The following is a 23,261-nucleotide window of genomic DNA, read 5'->3' as shown; positions in this document are numbered from 1 at the left end:
GTGTGAGGACAGTGCGTGACCATTAGCCATGTGAGCCATTCAGCACCTCCTACACCAACTGATTCAGCACCTCCCACTAAGCAAACACACACACACACACACACACACACACACACACACACACACACACACACACACACACACACACACACACAAAGAAACATAAACACCTTACTGAGTACACACACACACACATTTACAAGCTAATAAATAATAAAGAGAATACAGTAAATACAATATATAAGCACCGTCTTAGGTCCATATGACCATCAAAACACTATAAAAATACTAACTAAACACCACATAAATATTGTCAAAACCACATACAAATACTGTGTAAATACAATATAAGCTCCAATTGAACAGTCTAAACACTACAACATTATATAAACACTATATCAACACTGTGTAAACACAATATAAACACTGAGCGAAAACCATACAAAAACTGTTTAAACATTAAATAAATTCTGTGCAAATACAAAATATGCACTTTCTAAACACCATATAAACACTGTCTTAACAGTATACATACTGCGTAAATACAATATAAGGTACTGTCCGTCTAAAGGTCTATACTGTAGGATGAAGAGAATCTTTTTTAAGAATGAAGCTGCAGTTCTGTTTCCAGTAAAGTTCATCATCAATAAAACTGTTTGCTGGAATGATGACATATATTTTCATACTGTTAGTAATGTTTGTTAAAATCTATAACAATCTAATAAATCTTAATTTACCCACTAAACAAAAAATACAGCTTCTTATAAAAACTACAAACCAACAACACACTAACAATAAATAACTAGTTCCACATCCAGACCTACACTCTCAGAAAAAAAGGTACGACACTGTCACTGTGGTGGTACGCTCAGGGGTACATCCCAGTACCTTTATACAGGGAACATAACTGTGCCAGAATCCATTGAAATGATATTGTCTAAACTGTACTGACTCCACACACCTCGCCTTGTCTCCAGGCTTTTTATTTTATTGTTCTGATTTAAAACATTTGGTTATGAAACGGTACAAATATCTGCTGTACTTTTGAGGGTACATTTACATTGTTTGTACCTTGATAAATGAATCATGTACCTGCATAGTACATTTATTTCTAACAGTGTACAGAATTCCACAACTGAAGATCCATAGATCTATTCACTAATTAGAGACCCAACTACAGACCCAACCACAGATCTACAAACTAATTAAAGAGCCACAACTAGACCCACAGATCGACATACTAATCACATAGCCACAACAATGCATCCAAATACCTATATATCAACTACACAGCCATAACTACAGATGCACATATATATACACCAACACCAGAGCAGACAAATACACAGCCACATTTACAGTGCCAAAGAACATTAGACTAACTCCATAGCCACTAATACTGACACTACTTGTGACTAATACTGTCACAAGTATACATGCCAATTAGGAGTCAACACTGCGGACACAAAGACACCAGCGCCACAACTACAGATTAAGTCCAGAGCAGAGTATGTGAGCCATGCAGAGTGGGAGCAGAGCGGGAAGCAGGGTTGCACGATTTTGCCTGGAATGAGGAGCGGCCATTTAGAAGCTCAGAACATTGGGGTCTCCCTGACTGACAAACTTACATGCACTAACCTTTTACACATAGCATTTACCCTGCAGACGAGTAAAATGGCCCTGTATTACAAATTCTCACCATTCTTAATCAAGTTGTACAGACATTACACACAAAAAAAACATGTGAATTTCTTTACCCTTAGCCATTTTCTGACTTATGATTGGCTTATAGTTTTAAGTCTATAACATTTCCAAAAAAAGCAGGAGGTTGGACTGTTTTTACATTAACTAGGAGCCACAGAATTTACAATGGGAAGCATAACGTGCCTTGCCAAGATGTGCAAGATACTGTATATCATATAAAAATACGGCAGTAAGAATGAAGAATAATGAGCAGCCATAGACTGAAGTGGGAGCTGCATGATTACAGACTGCTTTGAAACAGGAACAAAAATGACTGCTGTGCCACTCCATTCACATACTCTGCTGCAGAGCGACAATGACAGACTCACATAACATCAGACCAACCTCAGACCCACAATTACAGACCCACACATCAGACCACACCCAGAGCCACAATTACAGACCCACTCAACATCAGACCTAATTCAGAGCCACAATTACAGACACACACACAACATCAGACTAAATCCTGAGCCACAATTACAAAATCACAAAACATCACAGTTACTCCAGAGCCACAATTACAAAACATACAACATCAGATTACATCCAGTGCCACAATTACAAACCACACAATATCAGACTAAATCCAGAGCCACAGTTACAAACCATACAATATCAGACTAGATCCAGAGCCACAGTTACAAACCATACGATATGAGACTAGATCCAGTGCCACAGTTACAAACCATACAATGCCAGACTAAATCCAAAGCCACAATTACAAACCATACAATATCAGACTAAATCCAGAGCCACAATTACAAACCATACAATATCAGACTAGATCCAGAGCCACAGTTACAAACCATACGATATGAGACTAGATCCAGAGCCACAATTACAAACCATACAATATCAGTCTAAATCCAGAGCCACAATTACAAACCATACAATATCAGTCTAAATCCAGAGCCACAATTACAAAACATACAATATCAGTCTAAATCCAGAGCCACAATTACAAAACATACAATATCAGTCTAAATCCAGAGCCACAATTACAAAACATACAACATCAGATTACATCCAGAGCCACAATTACAAACCACACAATATCAGACTAAATCCAGAGCCACAGTTACAAACCATACAATATCAGACTAGATCCAGAGCCACAGTTACAAACCATACGATATGAGACTAGATCCAGAGCCACAGTTACAAACCATACAATGCCAGACTAAATCCAAAGCCACAATTACAAACCATACAACATCAGACTAAATCCTGAGCCACAATTACAAAATCACAAAACATCACAGTTACTCCAGAGCCACAATTACAAAACATACAACATCAGATTACATCCAGTGCCACAATTACAAACCACACAATATCAGACTAAATCCAGAGCCACAGTTACAAACCATACAATATCAGACTAGATCCAGAGCCACAGTTACAAACCATACGATATGAGACTAGATCCAGTGCCACAGTTACAAACCATACAATGCCAGACTAAATCCAAAGCCACAATTACAAACCATACAATATCAGACTAAATCCAGAGCCACAATTACAAACCATACAATATCAGACTAGATCCAGAGCCACAGTTACAAACCATACGATATGAGACTAGATCCAGAGCCACAATTACAAACCATACAATATCAGTCTAAATCCAGAGCCACAATTACAAACCATACAATATCAGTCTAAATCCAGAGCCACAATTACAAAACATACAATATCAGTCTAAATCCAGAGCCACAATTACAAAACATACAATATCAGTCTAAATCCAGAGCCACAATTACAAAACATACAACATCAGATTACATCCAGAGCCACAATTACAAACCACACAATATCAGACTAAATCCAGAGCCACAGTTACAAACCATACAATATCAGACTAGATCCAGAGCCACAGTTACAAACCATACGATATGAGACTAGATCCAGAGCCACAGTTACAAACCATACAATGCCAGACTAAATCCAAAGCCACAATTACAAACCATACAATATCAGACTAAATCCAGAGCCACAGTTACAAACCATACAATATCAGACTAGATCCAGAGCCACAGTTACAAACCATACGATATGAGACTAGATCCAGAGCCACAGTTACAAACCATACAATGCCAGACTAAATCCAAAGCCACAATTACAAACCATACAATATCAGACTAAATCCAGAGCCACAGTTACAAACCATACAATATCAGACTAGATCCAGATCCACAGTTACAAACCATACGATATGAGACTAGATCCAGAGCCGCAGTTACAAACCATACAATGCCAGACTAAATCCAAAGCCACAATTACAAACCATACAATATCAGACTAAATCCAGAGCCACAATTACAAACCATACAATATCAGACTAGATCCAGAGCCACAATTACAAACCATACATTATCAGACTAGATCCAGAGCCACAATTACAAACCATACAATATCAGTCTAAATCCAGAGCCACAATTACAAACCATACAATATCAGTCTAAATCCAGAGCCACAATTACAAAACATACAATATCAGTCTAAATCCAGAGCCACAATTACAAAACATACAATATCAGTCTAAATCCAGAGCCACAATTACAAAACCTACAATATCAGACTAAATCCAGAGCCACAATTACAAACCATACAATATCAGTCTAAATCCAGAGCCACAATTACAAAACATACAATATCAGACTAAATCCAGAGCCACAATTACAAACCCATGCAACATCAGACCGACCCCTAAGCCACAACTATGGAGCCACACGACTGCAGACAGGCTACAGAACCACTACAAAGCCACAGAACTACAGACTTACTATAGAATCACAACTACAGAGCAACTGAATTACCAATTCACTACAAAAATCCAAAATTCCACAACGACAGACCTGAATACCTACAGAGCCTCAAAAGCCCATACCAATTACAGAAGCCACAGAACTACAGATTAACTACAGAGTAACAACTATAGACCAGCATAACTACGAGCCAAAAATGTCCAGAATAATTACAGACTAAGTCCAGAACTAAATCAACAGTGCCACAGAATGCTAAATCTATTCCAGAGCCATTAGTACAGCACCACAGAACTCTAGACAAACTAGAGTCACAACTACAGATCCAGAGGACTCCAGACCATCCACAAAGCCAACTACAGACTAACTCCAGAACCAGAACTACAGTTTAAAAAAATTCCATTCCATAGCCATGACTACAGAGCCACAGACTTCCAGACTAACTACAGAGCCACAGATCTCCAGACTCAGAGCTACAACTAGAAACCTGCAGAATTCCAGACTAACTCCAGACACAGCAAGGCAGCAGACTCCAGGTGAGTCTCAGTACAGAGCAGCTACATCATCAGCATCAACACACACTGGTCTGCTCCAGATTACTCACTTAAAGGTCTTAAACACTCTTAAGTGGTGTGAGTGGAAATGTCAGGGTTTAGGTAACACACATGCACGGTTTATGTGTGTGTGTGTGCGCGTGTGTGCACGCGTGTGTGTGCGTGCTAGTCACGGTTGCGGGGTACGGAAGTGTTTTTCAGTACAGCTGCCAGAGGAGCGTTTAGCAGTCCAAACAGACTGAGTCAGTGTCTCACACAAACACACTCACACACAACCACCTACTGTCTGCTCCTACACCGCACCCCCTCCCCCCCACCAACTGTCTGTCTCTCTCTCTCTCTATACTTTCATTCTATACATTTCATTTCCCTTCTTTCCCTGTCTCTCTCTTTTTTCTCTTTGTCCCCTGTCTGTCACTCTGTCTCTACTGTCCCTCTCTGCATTGCTTCCTCATCTCTTTCTCTGCCACCCACTCTCTTTCTTTACAGCACTGAAGGCTGTACTTGTTCACTCAATCTATCCCTCGCTCATGCACACAGATGGCAGCATCACTTCCCTCCATCTCTCCATCTCTCTGCATATGAGGGCTGCTCTCTCTCGCTCTCTCTCTCTCTCTCTCTCTCTCTCTCTCTCTCTCTCTCTCTCTCTCTCTGTCTCTCTCCTCTCTCTATCTCTCTGATCCCTTTCCTTTGCATAAGAGCACAGCTTTAATACACTCCTCTCGTCCTGTCAATTCACTCATGAATATAAGCTGGAAGGTTGCCGTGCCAACAGCATAGAGAGACAGAGAGAGGTGGAGTAGAGAGAGAAAGAGAGAGAGATTGAGTGTGTGTCATGCTTTCTGGGTTCACTGCCTCTGTCTGTGCCCTGTTTCTCACACACTTACACCCCCACACACATATACCCATACACCCACCTCACACACACATTCATACATCCACACCCACAGGCTTATCACAGTGACATACTCTGGCACAAGACCTTGTAAATCCATTAAGCACACATCAGCCACACAAGGCATATTTTAAGTAGTGAAACTGATGAATGAGTGTGTCTGAGCAGTAAATGTGTCTGAGATTTACTGATATAGCACAGCACTAATTCTTCACACAGCAGTACTTGATTATAGATGGCTATACAGTGCTTTTAGAGGGATTCTCTACTGCTTTTTTTAGAGGCATCTTCTACTGCTTCAGTAAAATAACAAAACTCTTAGCAGGACAAGCCATTCCAAATTTCTGAATCAAACTGCATGTTTTATGTTTTGAATACATTTGGCTAGATTAGTTCTATAACATGGTAGTGAGTTCAGAGAATGTGTTTTTTTGTTATTTGGGGGTTTTTATGCTGTGTTATTTTGAAGAGAAGCATTCTGTGTTGCCATGTTTGGGGCTGTTTTGTGCTTCAACAAGGGAAGAACTGGGGAGCTGGGCTTGAGCGCTTGAGCTGTTTGGACACACAGCAGCTCTACCCCCTTTTGGAGGGGAGGCCTAGGCCCTACATAGAGCTAGCTGTTAGCTTTCCGACCATGTGTGAGGTGAGCTGTGGCCAAATACAGCTTCAATAAAACGCCCAACTTGTAAATAGTTGAGTTTCTCCCCTCTCCCTCCCAAGCCCAGATGTTACAATATTGTTTAAAAAACAGGACTTTAAATATAACACAATATATTACAAGATAATCTAGTACAACAATGATGGCTGATCTTCCATGAGTGCATTCATCCATGTATAAAATGTGAAATGTGAAAATTAATCAAAAATATTAAGGGATGACAGCATCTTTTCACCTGTACTTTGCAACTGGAACACTGTCACTGCTATCATTAGATGTAGCTCTATGTTTCCTAATAAATTCAAATGACATATTTTGATGGGTTTACTTCACTTCTATGCTACTGTAATAGACTAGCTAGTTGCTAGCTAGATAATGTTACGTCATGTTATGTTATGAATGAATGTTATCACTGACTCTATAGAATGACAGTAAGAAACAGAGTAAAAGCACAACCCATAAAGATATGCAATGCATATGCATATGTCACACATATATAGCTGTGTGTCATGCATTCTGCGAAGGAGCAGGACTTCATCTCCCAGAGTGCTAGGGGAGACCACGTGATCGATCACGTGATAGGGGACTCAGCCTTTGAAAACTCCAAACCCCAGGATTCTCAGACAGGTCACGTGGTTTCCCCATGCACCTATCAGCGCTCTCAGTCACCGGATTATTGAACTCTTCACCTGATGCTCATCCCCTGCTAATATTTAAGCAGGGATTCAGGTTGAAAACTTCGCGAAGTATTGTTTAGACAATCACTGAGCGTTCTCTGATTCTGCTATTCTGTTTATTTTGTGTATCGAACCTTGGACATATTTTCCCGTGTATGATTTGTGTTTTTGCCCCTTGGATACTGTTGCCCTGTTTCGGATGGTTTCATGTTATCAATTACTGGACTGGATATTATACTGTGAGTTGTGTTTTTCCCTTTGGACTGAGTGGAAGATTAAAGCCACCGCACTTTATCTGCGAGCGTCTGCCAATCTGTCTGACCGTCACAGAATACTTCGCCACTATGCAGACGGCAGAGAAGGACGCTATCCAAAGGGCGCTCTCGGAGCAGAGACAACTCTTGGGACAACATCAGCTTGTTCTCTCAGGAGTAACACGGTCTTTGGAATCCCTGAGTAATCAACAGTCGGAACAGCAAGCTCAGCTGGTGCAGCTCGTGAATAGCAAGCAAGCAAGCAAAATTTATTTATATAGCGCTTTTTACAACAGGTGTTGTCACAAAGCAGCTTTACAGAACAATCAGCATTACAGAGAGAAGAGAAAAGAAGAGAGAAACTCCGGGTCCGAGCCCCCAAGAGCAAGCCAGCGGCGACGGTGGCAAGGAAAAACTCCCTAAAAGAGGAAGAAACCTTGAGAGGAACCAAGACTCAGAAGGGGAACCCATCCTCCTATGGTCGACACCGGACAGCGAACATTATAAGTAAGAAGTATTATAGTAAAGTGGGAAAAGAAAGAGAGAGATCTGAGGGTGAGGACTGCACAGCGCTGTACAGCAAGAAGCTCAGTGGTGGTCAAACCGGTCCAGAAGGCTGGTGAGCAGCGGCACCAATCAAGGCAGTAGAGGCAACAGCATCAGGCGCACAGGATGGGCAGCTGATCAGCTCGGCAGAGAAAGGAGAAGAGAAAAAAAAAAAAAAAAAAAAACTGCTACTCCACAAACTACATTTCCGGATAGTAAGCCCGATAAATTTTCAGGCGATCCGGATCAGTGTAGAGGTTTCCTGTTCCAATGCTCAGTGTTTTTTGATAACTCACCCGTCGCGTCTTTTTTGAAAAAAATTCAGACTCGTTTTTGATCACCCCTATTAGGGAAAAGTTAGTGGAGAACGTTTAGCCCAGTTACGACAGGGATCACATTCTGTGGTAGAATACGCCTTAGAGTTCAGAACTCTCGCTGCCAGCAGTGGCTGGAATGAAGCTGCCCTTTTGGTGACATTCAGGCAAGGATTGAAACCAGAAATCCTTAATGAACTTGCTAGCAGGGATGAAGATTTAAGTTTGGATCAGTTAATATCATTGGCAATAAAGCTAGATCACTTATTGAACTACCGTAAGAAGAAAGAAAGTTTCAGGAACCCCAAAAGCACATCTCACCATTTTCAATTGAGAAGAGAACCTACAGAAAGCTCTGAACCCATGCTGTGTGACTCATCCCGATTATCACAAGAGGAGAGACAACATCGTCTCTCCCATCATTTATGTCTGTTCTGTGGGCAACCCGGTCATCTTATAAGAGAGTGTCGCAGGAGGACCTCTCAAAGCAAGGCGCCGACCCCTGGAAAGCACACGGAGTTCACTTCACGTGCTAATTTGGTGAGTATACCCACAAAGGGGTTGGTCTCCAAATCTGTTCTACTACCGGTGCGGTTGTGCCTTCACCATAATGATATTATCGTTTCAGGATTGATCGACTCAGGAGCTGAGGGGAATTTCATCAATACTTGGATTGTGAAGAAGCTACAGATCCCTGTACAAAACCTACAACAGACCCTTAAAGTTACTGCTTTGGATGGCGATCCTGTGGGGCCTAGCCCCATCACCCAGGCCACTATCCCCATCAAAACGCAAGTCAGTACTCTCCATTCTGAAAACCTATCGTTTCTCATATTGGAGCAATCAGATTTTGAAGTGATTTTGGGACTTCCATGGCTGGAGAAACATAATCCTACAATTTCCTGGACAGAGCGTACTGTAACAAAATGGTCAGATTATTGTGTGCAAAATTGTATTGGTATGCCATCCCTTTCTCTCAGGTCCACAACCATTGAAAGCCCTGATTCGAATTCTATGTTTAGTATTCCTTCTGAATATCTGGATTTAAAGGAAGTGTTCGAAAAGAAAAACGCCACCCAACTGCCACCCCACAGACCTTATGATTGTGCCATTGAACTGGTTTCAGAGCCAATACTGCCCAAAGCCCGAATATATCCCTTAACGCAGGAAGAACAAAAAGCTCTGGATGTGTATATCAATGAAGCTCTGGAACAAGGTTTTATCAGGCCTTCCACCTCTCCGATAGCCTCAAGTTTCTTCTTCATCAAGAAGAAAGATGGGGGCTAAAGGCCCTGTATAGACTACCGAGCACTCAATCAGATCTCTAAGGCCTACCCATACCCTTTGCCTTTAGTTCCAGTAGCACTAGAACAGCTCCAAGATGCGCAGTACTTTACCAAACTTGACCTCCGGAGTGCGTATAATTTGGTAAGGGTGAAAGAAGGTGATGAATGGAAGACTGCCTTCGTGACCACTAGGGGGCACTATGAATATTTGGTTATGCCTTTCGGACTCTCTGTCGCCCCCTCTGTCTTCCAGGCATTCATAAATGATGTCCTTAGAGACATGTTAGGTAAATTCGTGATAGCATACCTTGATGATATTTTGGTATATTCTCCCTCCTGGGAAACCCATGTATCCCACGTCAGAGAGGTATTGAAAAGATTGTTGAAAAATAACTTGTTCCTAAAAGGAGAGAAGTGTGAATTTCATATGCGTTCGGTCGCGTTTCTGGGGTATATTATTAGTCCACAAGGAATTGTTAAGGACGATCACAAGGTTGAAGCAGTATTAGATTGGCCACAACCCAAGTCTGTAAAGGAGTTACAGAAGTTTTTCGGATTCTCCAATTTTTATCGCAGGTTTATTAGAAATTTTATCGCCGCCCCTCTGACCTCTTTGCTAAAAGGAAATCCCAAGAAATTAGCCTGGAATGAGGATGCAGAAAAGGCATTCCAAAACCTTAAAAAGGCCTTTACTAATGCCCCGGTGTTAACACATCCGGATCCAGAACAGCCATTTGTGGTAGAAGTAGATGCTTCAGAAACAGGAGTAGGGGCTGTTCTATCGCAGAGGACCGGGTCTCCAATGAAGTTACACCCCATTGCATTCTATTCCCATAAGATGTCCCCAACGGAGAGAAATTACGGAATTGGGGATCGAGAATTATTAGCCATTAAACTAGCACTGGAAGAATGGCGACACTGGCTAGAAGGTGCCAATCATCCATTCACGGTGTTAACTGACCATAAGAATTTAGAGTATCTTAGGACAGCCAAGAGATTGAATGCATGACAGGCTAGGTGGTCTTTGTTTTTCTCACGCTTCCGATTTAGCATAACCTATAGACCGGGGACCCGCAACACAAAAGCCGATGCTCTGTCTCGGAAGTTTTCCACTGGAGGTATTCTGGACCCTGAAAAACGGTCACATCCGATTCTTCCCCCAGAAGTTAGAATCTCATCCATTCGTTGGAGGATAGATGAAGAGATTGAGGAGGCCCTATCACAGGTTACTATACCTGAGCAGTGTCCCCCAGAGAAGCTATATGTTCCCCCATCTTTCCGAGCAGAGCTCATCACATGGGCACACTCCTCTTTGACATCCGGGCACCCAGGTGAGACTTGGACACAGCAAATCTTGGTCAATAGATATTGGTGGGAAACCATGCTCCAAGACTCCTTTGTGGCATCGTGCTCCGTTTGTGCTCAATGTAAAACACCAAAGACGTTACCAGCAGGTAAACTGTTACCCCTACCGATCCCTAACAGACCATGGTCGCACATAGCTCTGGATTTTGTGACGGACTTGCCCAGATCGCAGAATTTTACCACTATTTTGACAGTGGTAGACCGATTTTCTAAAGGAGTAAGGTTTATACCCTTTGAAGCCCTTCCTAGTGCCTTTCAAACTGCTGAAACTTTATTTCAGTTAGTGTTCCGGTTTTACGGGATCCCTGAAAACATAGTCTCCGATAGAGGACCACAGTTCACGTCTAAGGTATGGACTGCATTCTTTGAACACTTGGGGGTTTCACTTAGTCTATCCTCGGGTTACCATCCGGAATCCAATGGACAATGTGAACGGGTCAACCAGGAGCTGGGGAAATTCCTAAGGCTCTTCTGTCTAGACAACCCAGTTGGGCGGAAATGGCACAGAACTCCTTAATCAGTTCTGCTACAGGTTTAACGCCTTTCCAGTGTGTTTTAGGCTATCAGCCACCCGTCGCACCATGGACCGGAACCCGAACGGATGTTCCAGCAGTGGACGAGTGGATGAAGAGAAGTGAACAAGTCTGGGAGCAACTCCCTTGAGGGCCAACTCCTACATACGAACCAGGGGATCGGGTGTGGTTGGCCACCAAGAACTTGCGACTAACTGAGGGAAGTTGTCACAAGCTGTCTCCCAAATATATAGGTCCTTATAAAGTAGTCAAGAAGATTAATGAAGTTACCTACAAATTAGATCTACCCCCACTGTCTCGTATGTCTAACTCCTTCCATGTCTCTCTTCTCAAGCCCGTGGTTACAGGTCCGTTAGACGAGGAGACGCCAGACGCCACACCCCCGCCACCGGAGTGGATAGAAGGAGAACCAGTGTATGCGGTTTGGAGACTGCTGGATTCACGCAGGCGTGGCGGGCTTTTACAGTACCTCGTTGACTGGGAGGGCTACGGCCCGGAAGAAAGGACCTGGGTGCCGACACGAGACGTGCTGGACCCGGGCCTCATCAGGGACTTTCACAATCGGCATCCAGACAGGCCGGCACCCTGTCCACGGGGTCGCCCGCGTGGGGGGTTCTCTTGCTCACTGCCTGCCCATCTGCGGTCCAGGAGGGATGGTTCGGGGTTACTCCGACGCTCCAGCGATTCTGGTTTGGTTCCTGTTCCGGGGTCCGGTGGTGGTGGGAATGGTCGTCCTGGTCGTCCCCGTCTTCGGGTCCGCCCGGACTCTTTGGAGGGGGGTACTGTCATGCATTCTGCAAAGGAGCGGGACTTCACCTCCCAGAGTGCTAGGGGAGACCACATGATCGATCACGTGATAGGGGACTCAGCCTTTGAAAACTCCAAACCCCAAGATTCTCAGACAGGTCACGTGGTTTTCCCATGCACCTATCAGCGCTCTCAGTCACCGGATTATTGAACTCTTCACCTGATGCTCATCCCCTGCTAATATTTAAGCAGGGATTCAGGTTGAAAACTTCGCGAAGTATTGTTTAGACAATCACTGAGCGTTCTCTGATTCTGCTATTCTGTTTATTTTGTGTATCGAACCTTGGACGTATTTTCCCGTGTATGATTTGTGTTTTTGCCCCTTGGATACTGTTGCCCTGTTTCGGATGGTTTCATGTTATCGATTACTGGACTGGATATTATACTGTGAGTTGTGTTTTTCCCTTTGGACTGAGTGGAAGATTAAAGCCACTGCACTTTATCTGCAAACGTCTGCCAATCTGTCTGACCATCACACTGTGTCTATATATTACTACACTACTGTCACACACTCAGCCTAAGTATTTTTGCTTAATCTAATTCACAAAAATTTCCACTTAACAAACACAAGAGATCAATAGACACACAAATCTTTTTTATAAATACATCCCTAAAATGTCTCTTAAACCACTCAAACCTCACCCAGGTCCTCTTTACTTCTCTTCTGCAACAGCACAAGATTCACACTACCACGCAGAACTGAACAGGCTCATCTCTACACACTTCATGACAATCTGATATACACTGCTAAAAAAATAAAGGGAACACTGAAACAACACAATATAAGATTAAGAGACCCTTTATTAGTCCCATAATGGGGAAATTTCAAGTCCACATTTAACCCATCCGTGAAGTGAAACACCACATACACACTAGGGGGCAGTGAGCACACTTGTCCGGTGGGCAGCCAAATCCGCAGCGCCCAGGGAGCAATTGGGGGTTTGGTGTCTTACTCAAGGACACCTCAGTCATGTGCGGTCGGCTCTGGGGATCAAACCGGCGACCTTCCGGTCATGAGGCTAAATCCCTAACCTCCAGCCCACGACTGCCCCAACTCCAAGTAAATCAAACCTCTGTGAAATCAAACTGTCCGCTTAGGAAGCAACACTGATTGAAAATCAATTTCACAGCTGTTGTGCAAATGGAATAGACAACAGGTGGAAATTATTGGCAATTAGCAAGACACACTCAATAAAGGAGTGGTTCTGCAGGTGGGGACCACAGACCACTTCTCAGTACCTATGGTTTCTGGCTGATGTTTTGGTCACTTTTGAATGTTGGTGGTGCTTTCACACTTGTGGTAGCATGAGATGGACTCTACAACCCACACAAGTGGCTCAGGTAGTGCAGCTCATCCAGGATGGCACATCAATGCGAGCTGTGGCAAGAAGGTTTGCTGTGTCTGCCAGCGTAGTGTCCAGAGGCTGGAGGCGCTACCAGGAGACAGGCCAGTACACAAGGAGACGTGGAGGAGGCCGTAGGAGGGCAACAACCCAGCAGCAGGACCGCTACCTCCACCTTTGAGCAAGGAGGAACAGGAGGAGCACTGCCAGAGCCCTGCAAAATGACCTCCAGCAGGTCTGCACAAACGGTTAGAAACCAACTCCATGGGGATGGTATGAGGGCCCGATGTCCACAGATGGGGGTTGTGCTCACAGCCCAAACTGTGCAGGACGCTTGGCATTTGCCAGAGAACACCAGGATTGGCAAATTCGCCACTGGCGCCCTGTGCTCTTCCCAGATGAAAGCAGGTTCACACTGAGCACATGTGACAGACGTGACAGAGTCTGGAGATACCGTGGAGAGCGATCTGCTGCCTGCAACATCCTTCAGCATGGCAGTGGGTCAGTAATGGTGTGGGGTGGAATTTCTTTGGAGGGCCGCACAGCCCTCCATGCGCTCTCTCATCTCTACCGAGATGAGATCCTCAAACCTCTTGACCATATGCTGGTGTAGTTGGCCCTGGGTTCCTCCTAATGCAGGACAATGCTAGACCTCATGTGGCTGGAGTGTGTCAACAGTTCCTGCAAGATGAAGGCATTGAAGCTATGGACTGGCCTGCCCGTTCCCCAGACCTGAATCCGATTGAGCACATCTGGGACATCATGTCTCGCTCCATCCACCAATGCCATGTTGCACCACATACTGTCCAGGAGTTGGCGGATGCTTTAGTGCTTTTGGTCTGGGGTCCGCCACCTCATCAGGAGCATGCCCAAGCGTTGTAGGGAGGTCATACAGGCACGTGGAGGCCACACACAATACTCAGCCTCATTTTGACTTGTTTTAAGGACATTACATCAAAGTTGGATCAGCCCGTAGTGTGTTTTTTCCACTTTAATTTTGTGTGTGATGCGAAATCCAGGCCTCCAAATAAATTTGATTTCCATTGATTTTTGTGTGATTTTGTTGTCAGCACATTCAACTTTGTACAGAACAAAGTATTCAATGAGAATATTTCATTCATTCAGATCTAGGATGTTATTTGAGCGTTCCCTTTATTTTTTTGAGCAGTGTATTAGTCATCACACCAGGGTTATGCTACTTGAGGCTAATTTAAACCCTAAATTATAAATTTTCAGATGTGATTGCACTCTTTACAGTAACTGGCCCAAAACACTACCAGTCCACTGGGAATTCTTCCAAAGGTCAAGTTTAGACACTCTGGCATTAACTAGTTCCTGTAAGATTTTTTTGGTCTTTGTAAGTGTTAGTCATGCTGTACTGAAGGTCTGAACAGCAAGCTGTGACATGTTGGCCTTTTACTTCAATCATGAAAGTTTTTAGACCACGTTTACACACGGCAATTTCATGTGACTTATATCTGGATTGTAAGTGGTTCTTTGTTTAACTACTGGCCACTGAAGGCTAATAAAATAAAGATGAGTCATGTCAGGTCATGATACCTCTGGAGGTGGTTTAAGGAATCTGATTTCAATCTGTATTAAAAGGTCTTAGATCATTTACACCTGCCTTTTTTATTTACATAAAATCCTGATACTGAAGATGAATTAAAGACCAGGTGTAAATGGGTTCTTTACTTTACTGTCTATTACTACAGTGACTACTCTATAGTAAATGCTGCTTTTCCATAGTGGAAATTTACTTCCAAACAAAATCAAATAACTAAAAAGGAGATATGAGAACAAGGTCTTTCAGAAACACATACTTACATGCACCTAGACACACTGACTGTTGAGCCTTTGGAATTTAGAAGAACAAAAGCAGGCAGGACAACAAACTGAGAGAATTTGTCATGGTGTATGTGTGCGCTGTACATTGTGTAACTTCAGTGTGTTTTGATCCCAGTCTGTGCTGTTTGTGTGGGTGTTTCTGATTCACAGCATTTCCGCTAAAGATTCCAGCATTGGTTTACTCCAACACACCCTCCCTCTCTCTTCCTGTCTCTCTCGCTCTATCTCTCACTTTCTCTTTATATTTCTGTCTTTATCTCTCTCTCTCTCTCTATCTATCTATCTATCTATCTATCTATCTATCTATATATGTGTCTGTGTGTGTGTGTGTATCTCTCTCTGTCTCCTTCTTTGTCTTTCTGTCTCTCTCTGTCTTTCTCTCTGGGTCAGATGTACAACCCCAATTCCAATGAAGTTGGGACGTTGTGTAAAACATTAATAAAAACAGAATATGATGATTTGCAAATCCTTTTCAACCTATATTCAATTGAATACACTACAAAGACAAGATATTTAATGTTCAAACGGATAAACTTTATTGTTTTTTGCAAATATTCACTCATTTTGAATTTGATGCCTGCAACATGTTCCGAGGAAGTTGGGACAGGGGCAACAAAAGACTGGGAAAGTTCAGGAAAACACCTGTTTGGAACATTCCACAGGTGAACAGGTTAATTGGAAACAGGTGAGTGTCATGATTGGGTATAAAGGGAGCATCCCTGAAAGGCTCAGTCATTCACAAGCAAAAATGCGTGAGCAAGTAGTCCAACAGTTTAAGAACAACGTTTCTCAATGTGCAATTGCAAGGAATTTAGGCATTTCATCATCTACAGTCCATAATATCATTAAAAGATTCAGAGAATCTGGAGAAATCTCTGCAAGTAAGCGGCAAGGCAGAAAATCAACTTTGAATGCCCAAGACCTTCAATCCCTCAGGGGGCACTGCATTAAAAATGGATATCATTCTGTAACGAAAATTCCCACATGGGCTCAGGAACACTTCAGAAAAACATTGTCAGTGAACACAGTTCATTGCTCCATCTACAAGTGGAAGTTAAAACTCTGCCATGGAAAGCAAAAGCCATATATCAACAACACTCAGAAATGCCGCCGGCTTCTCTGGGCCTGAGCTCCTCTGAGATGGACTGACGCAGAGTGGAAAAGTGTCCTGTGGTCTGTGGTCAAATTGTTTTTGGAAATCATGGACGTCGTGTCCTCCGGGCCAAAGAGGAAAAGAACTGTCCGGATTGTTATCAGTGCAAAGTTCAAAAGCCAGCATCTCTGATGGTGTGGGGGTGTGTTAGTGCCCATGGCATGAGTAACTTGCACATCTGTGACGGCACCATTAATGCTGAAAGGTACAGACAGATTTTGGAGCAACATCTGCTGCCATCCAAGCAGCGTCTTTTTCTGGGACATCCCTGCTTATTTCAGCAAGACAATGCCAAGCCACATTCTGCACGTGTTACAACAGCGTGGCTTTGTAGTAAAAGAGTGTGGCTACTAGACTGGCCTGCCTGCAGTCCAGACCTATCACCCATTGAAAATGTGTGGAGCATTATGAAATGCAAAATACGACAGAGGAGACCCCGGACTGCTGAGCAACTGAAGTTGTACATTAAGCAAGAATGGGAAAGAATTCCAACTACAAAGCTTCAACAATTAGTGACCTCAGTTCCTAAACACTTATTGAGTGTTTGTTGTTAAAAGGAGAGGTGATGTAACACAGTGGTAAACATGCCCCTGTCCCAACTTCTTTGGAACGTGTTGCAGGCATCCAATTCAAATTGAGTGAATATTTGCAAAAAAACAATAAAGTTTATCCATTTGAACATTAAATATCTTGTCTTTGTAGTGTATTCATTTGAATATAAGTTGAAAAGTATTTGCAAATAATCATATTCTTTTTTTATTTATGTTTTACACAATGTCCCAACTTCATTGAAACTGGGGTTGTATGTATGAGCACAGGCTCAGCATAAAATGTATCTCGATGTGACTACAATATTTGCCCATAGTGTTTTTGAACAATTGATTTAAGGCAAGATTGCAGTGTATTCTCATCCACTGCTTGCTTACAAGGTATAGGGTTTAAGATAGGCAGTTAAACAGTGGAGAAGTCAACAAGTTGAAGACAAAACAGAAACTGAAAGTTCAGTGATCAAGAGACGGTGATCCCACCATTACATTCCACAGTGGTGTAAATTTTCTACGAAAATAAAGTTGAGACTTTATGTAGTACATCACATTGTGGCTGAATCACTGGGCTTTTTTTTTGCAATGTCTTCTCACAAATACATCTGGTCCTGAGAGTTTAAACAGTATTTTTCTTTGGTAAACATTTTTTCAGCATGTCTGTGGCTCATGTCTCCTACCGTTATTAAGGAAAATATGTCAATAAATTGTCTTTGGAGAGTATAACATAAATTTATACCTGGTTTTAAATGCAAAAAAATAATGCAAAACCTGCAGCTACGTTTAGCAAAAAAGTGTTCATTAAATTCAGTAAATGCATTTCCATGAGGAAAAAAAAAAGCAAATTTTGTATTTTTTTCACACGTCCCATAAACTCCGCATTAAGGCTTGTGCACCAGTTTTACACATACTATGCCACATGGTACATCAGTTTCTTTCTCTCTCTCTCTCTCTCTCTCTCAGCCCTGAAGCTCTATTTCTCTGTTACATATAGAAGTTGGTTACATCAGCAGTATTGTGCATACACTCAGTGCACCCATCAAGTCAATGATATAGTCGAGCGTATACTGTACATGCTTTTACTAGGATATTTCCATATACTGACTTCAAATGATGAGTTTCTGTTATCCTCTTAAATTTTTATTAGGACTGTAAACCAATTAAAATCATTAATTAAAATTAATTACACTCTTTTGTGTAGTTAAAGGCTCTTAATCATATTTTGTTTAAATTTGACACCATAGGAATAAAAGCAGTGCTTTTTGTTACAGCTATATAGGATAAGAAAATAAGCTTCATCAGAATGTCAGTAAGATTTATTACTGTAGTACTGAAGTAATTCAAAAACAATATTTTTAATATGTAAATGGCTGAACCTGAACATCAGATTTCCATAGGGTGTTTGCTACCAGTGAAAGCAAAGGCAGCTGCATGTTCCAACCATGAGTGTATATGGATCATTCTGCCAAACTTGTTTAAAGACAGAGTTAAAAATCTATTTTGGACTTTTTACTGACTTTAACTTCCATTTTGTCAAGACTTTACCAAATGTTTCGATAATTAGTTCATAACTTCTAAACACTTGCCAGTACACGACTATTCATTTTTCTTTAAAAACACAAATACTTAATGCAATTACTTAATTTGTGTTTATGGGCAGGCAGTGGTACCACCTTTTTAGACACTGGAAGACAAATAGAAAGAATACTAAGAATTATATGATATATATCATGTGAAATGTGATGTTTATTTATTAAATGATTCAATATGAATGTACTGGACCCCGGGACAAAAAATACATGATATCACTGACCCAGTTACAAATATTATTATAAATCTTGTTTTGCATGAGATAGCACTGTTTGGTTTATAATTCAATTATAATCAATAATTCACATATATTTAGATATTTTAAGCATTCACTGTTACTAGTGTGAATTTCCAATCTTAAAATACTAGTATTAATACTATGGGCTACAAACTTTCAAATCACTATTTCAACACAAAATAACACAAACACACAGACACACACACACACACACACACAGGTTCTGTACCTTAGCTGCCATGATCATGGATGACCCGCCTTTGACCCCGAGTATGGGGATGTGTGTTTGAGCAGAGATGAAGTCCAGTATCTGAGCAATGGCTTCCTGATCAGTATCATCCCCAAACACCACGCCCTGTAGCCAGTGGTCAGTCATCAGGTCGCAGATGCTCTTTATGATGCTCTTCGGGTCAGTTTCATTCATGGTCAGCATTTCCACACTGGGGGCCAGAGGAGTGTGTGCAAAATCATCTTTATCCCTTGCACTTGCCATTGCCACTTCACTGGAGTTTCCCACCAGAACCACGGCGATGCTCAGGCCCTGCAGCAGCTTAGGCCCCACCCCCAGCAGCTCATGTCCCGCCCCAGGGAGGTAGTGGGCCACGCCCCCCCCACCTCCACGGTCCCGTCTGGACTGGCTTCCAGGGGGCAGCAGCAGCAGGCACAGGAGAAGAAGCTGGATAAGGGAGGGGCGGGGCCAGGGGCGGAAAGGGACTGGGGGCTGGGTCAGTGAAACAGGACATGATCTCTTCTCCTGAGGGGGTGAAGATGAGCCACAGTGACCACAAACCAGCATTGCGGAGGAGGAGGCCAGAAAAACCTACAGATAAAAAAACAACATCAAAACATCTATTAAGTAGAAGTTATTAATTGAATACAATATTATGCAGAAGCCTCTGACATTAAGTATATCATCAAATCTCTCGGTATTAAATTTGTCCACTCTTTACCTTCCAAAAAATTATTAAAAGCTATAAAGGATAGAAACTGGGACTCCTCACACCTGTGCAAGACCTGCTAGACCACCAAACGGGTTCCTATCAGATAAACACTACTTAAAGCTTAAATCCTTGAGAGAGGACAAAATCAAGCTCATGCTTTAGGTATGAAAAAAATCCATAGGAATATCTGTCCCTCCACTGTGAGAAGACAACTGAATTGTATGAGTCTGAAAGGATGAGTAGCTATCAAGAAGCCATTACAGATCAAAGCAAATAGACAAAAAAGAGAATAAACTTCTTAGGAAGTTTAATTATGTAGCTGTCTGTTAAAGTAAAACAGTCAAAAACACTCAAATTCAAATTCAGGAAATTTTTTATCCTACTTCACAACTGGCAATCTTCTGTCTTTAACATTGTTAACTAACTATAGCAGTGGTCTGCCTCAGGGTGGTGCTGTAGCAAATCAGTTCACCCTGTTGGTCCTTCATAGCTTAGCAATTGTAACTCTAACTTTACAATATGCCATAGCATATTTGGTGGAAGGAGTGAATTTTTACTCATTTCTCAAACAAAACACGCTAGAGGAGACATGTAAGATCTCAGTTATTGTGAGAAAGACCACATCACTGAAGCAGAAAAGAGCAAAGAAAAGAGCAAGAGCAAAGAAGAACTGTTGAACCAAATATTTCCTTGCCACTGAAGCTAGCACCAGCACCCCTGAGGTGAGTAAGTTAGCTGTTAGCCAATGCTGGAAGAGCCACCCAACACTGAAGCTCCCCCCACCAGATTCACTGTTAAAGCACAGGAAGCATTCCTCAGTATTGTTGTGTTAGCACTGTGCACCTGTTCATTTAGGTGTGACCAGCACCTGTCCTGCTATACCTGATACACTCTTACAGCAAATTTTACAGTCTTCACATTCTTATAAACTATGCAAATGTGCGAAAGTGTTTATTAACTGCCCTCTGATGCTCTTGCTGCCTCATACACATACACACACACATATGCCACTACAAACTTACACAGTCATTTAAAACAAATCTTGCATTGTACCCTATACAAGAAAAACAATACAAGAAAAGAAAAAATGTTACACTGAACAAAATACTGTTCTACTCCCCTCATCATGAAGCAAAAGACCTATATCATTTACTGTGAGTTTAAAGGAATGAGTGAGGAGAGAGTGAGCGGGAGAGTGAGGTTAACAGGGTGAGTATAACATACATAAATACTGCATAAGTGAAACAGACTGTACACATATACAGATCAATATTTGATGTGGAGTGTCTTGAAGCAAGATTATGGCAGTTATTATGGATGACATAAACTGTCCCCCAGGATGGGGAGGGGGTAAAGTAAGTGAGAGAGAGAGAGAGAGAGAGAGAGAGAGAGTGGATGGAGCAAAGCATATGATGAGACACATGAGAGTGTCTATTTCTACCCACTATTTGTGTGAATAGGACTGCTGTGCTGTGTGTGTACAAGAAAGTGTGCAGACATGCTGAGTGGGCATGAGAGAGAAATATTTGGTTCACTGTTTGATTTATATTTGTTCACAACTTGATTCAAGAAGGAAAAAAACAGAATGAAAAAGTTTAAACACAAGTTAAAACGATGAGTAGGGATTACATAGACTACTCAACTACATACATAGACAAGTTGACACATCAACCTATAAATATAAAAAGGGCAAGTCCCTTCCCCTTATCTGGAGTGCGCATGCCATCCTTTTCCAGACTAAGACCATGGATTTGGAGGTGCTGATCCACATACCAACCGCTTCAAACTCAGCTGCAAATTGCTCCAGTGAGTGTTGGAGGCATCCATGTGACTCATGTGAGCCAAAAGAACAACATTGTCTGCAAACAGCAGAGATGCCACCCTCCGGCCTCCACACATAATGCCCTTCTGACCTTGGCTACGCCTTGACACCCTGCCCATGAATATCACAAACAGGAGTGGAGACAGGGCACAACCCTGCCGGAGCCCAACACTAATACTGAAAGGGTCCGACTTAATGCTGAGTATACGAACACAGCTCTCACTCTGGGAGTACAGAGATTGAATGGCCTGGAGTAGTAGCCCTGGTACCCCATACTCCCAGAGGACCTCCCACAAGATATCCCAGGGAACCCGGTCGTAAGCCTTCTCCAAATCCACAAAACACATGTAGACTGGGTTGACAAACTCCCATGCCCCCTCAACAATCTGCGAAAAGCTGGTCCATTGTTCCATGGCCGGGATGCATTGTTCCTACTCAATCTGAGGTTCAACTATTGGTCAGTGTCTCCTTTCCAGCGCCTTGGCATAGACTTTCCCAGGGTGGCTGAGCAGTGTGATACCCTGATAATTGGCACACACCCTCCGGTCCCCTTTTTTAAAAATGAGGACCACTACCCTGGTCTGCCAGTCCAAGGGTACTGTTCCTGAGATCCATGCAATATTGCAGAGGCGCGTTAGCCACGACAAGGCAAGGCAAGGCAAGGCAAGGCAAGGCAAGGCAAGTTTATTTATATAGCACCTTTCATACACAACGGTCATTCAAAGTGCTTTACAAATGAAAAATACAGAAAAATGTAATTAATGTAAATAAAATAAAATTTATGTAAATTAAAAAATTTTAAAAACATAATTAAAACAATAGATTTAAAAGAAGTTAATCAAATTTAAAAGAAGGAGATAAAAAATTAGAATAAAAATAAGAAACATGATTAAAACAATAGATATAAAAGAAGTTAAATGAATGAGGATAAGAGTGCCGTTACAGGATAAAAGTGGATTAAACTGAGCTAAAGGCCTGCTCAAACATGAAGGTTTTCATTCTGGATTTAAAAGTGTCTAGTGTTGGGGCTCTTCTAATGCTCTCTGTCAACTGGTTCCATTTCAGAGCAGCGTAGTAGCTAAATGCCGCCTCTCCGTGTTTAGTTTTTACCTTAGGCTGCACTAACTGACCAGTTCCTGATGATCTGAGGGTTCTGCCCGGCTCATATTGCTGGAGCATATCTAAAAAATATACTGGTCCTTGACCATTAAGACATTTATAAACCAGTAATAGTACCTTAAAGTCTATCCTGTAACATACTGGTATCCAGTGTAGCCCCACAACATCCAGAGCCTTAAGCATCTCCAGACGAATCTCATCCACCCTCGGTGCCTTGCCACTGAAGAGTTTGCCAACTACCTCAGTGACCTCCACCAGTGAAATG

The 23,261-nt window shown here is 42.3% G+C and overlaps 1 protein-coding gene across 12 annotated transcripts in view; it reads right to left on the bottom strand.

Moving 5' to 3' along the window:
- The window catches only part of LOC108425688 (glutamate receptor ionotropic, NMDA 2B), a 154,119-nt gene that overhangs the window by 90,403 nt on the left and 40,455 nt on the right, over window positions 1–23,261 (bottom strand). For all 12 annotated transcript variants that reach the window (XM_037535394.1, XM_017694562.2, XM_037535391.1 and 9 more), the window contains one exon: window positions 19,344–19,934. In XM_037535394.1, coding sequence (XP_037391291.1) covers window positions 19,344–19,934 — 591 coding nt within the window. The remainder of the gene's footprint in view (window positions 1–19,343; window positions 19,935–23,261) is intronic.

The sequence above is a fragment of the Pygocentrus nattereri genome, chromosome 27, assembly GCF_015220715.1.
Source record: "Pygocentrus nattereri isolate fPygNat1 chromosome 27, fPygNat1.pri, whole genome shotgun sequence".
NCBI classification, from domain to species: domain Eukaryota; kingdom Metazoa; phylum Chordata; class Actinopteri; order Characiformes; family Serrasalmidae; genus Pygocentrus; species Pygocentrus nattereri.
This window is presented reverse-complemented; position numbering and strand designations above follow the sequence as displayed.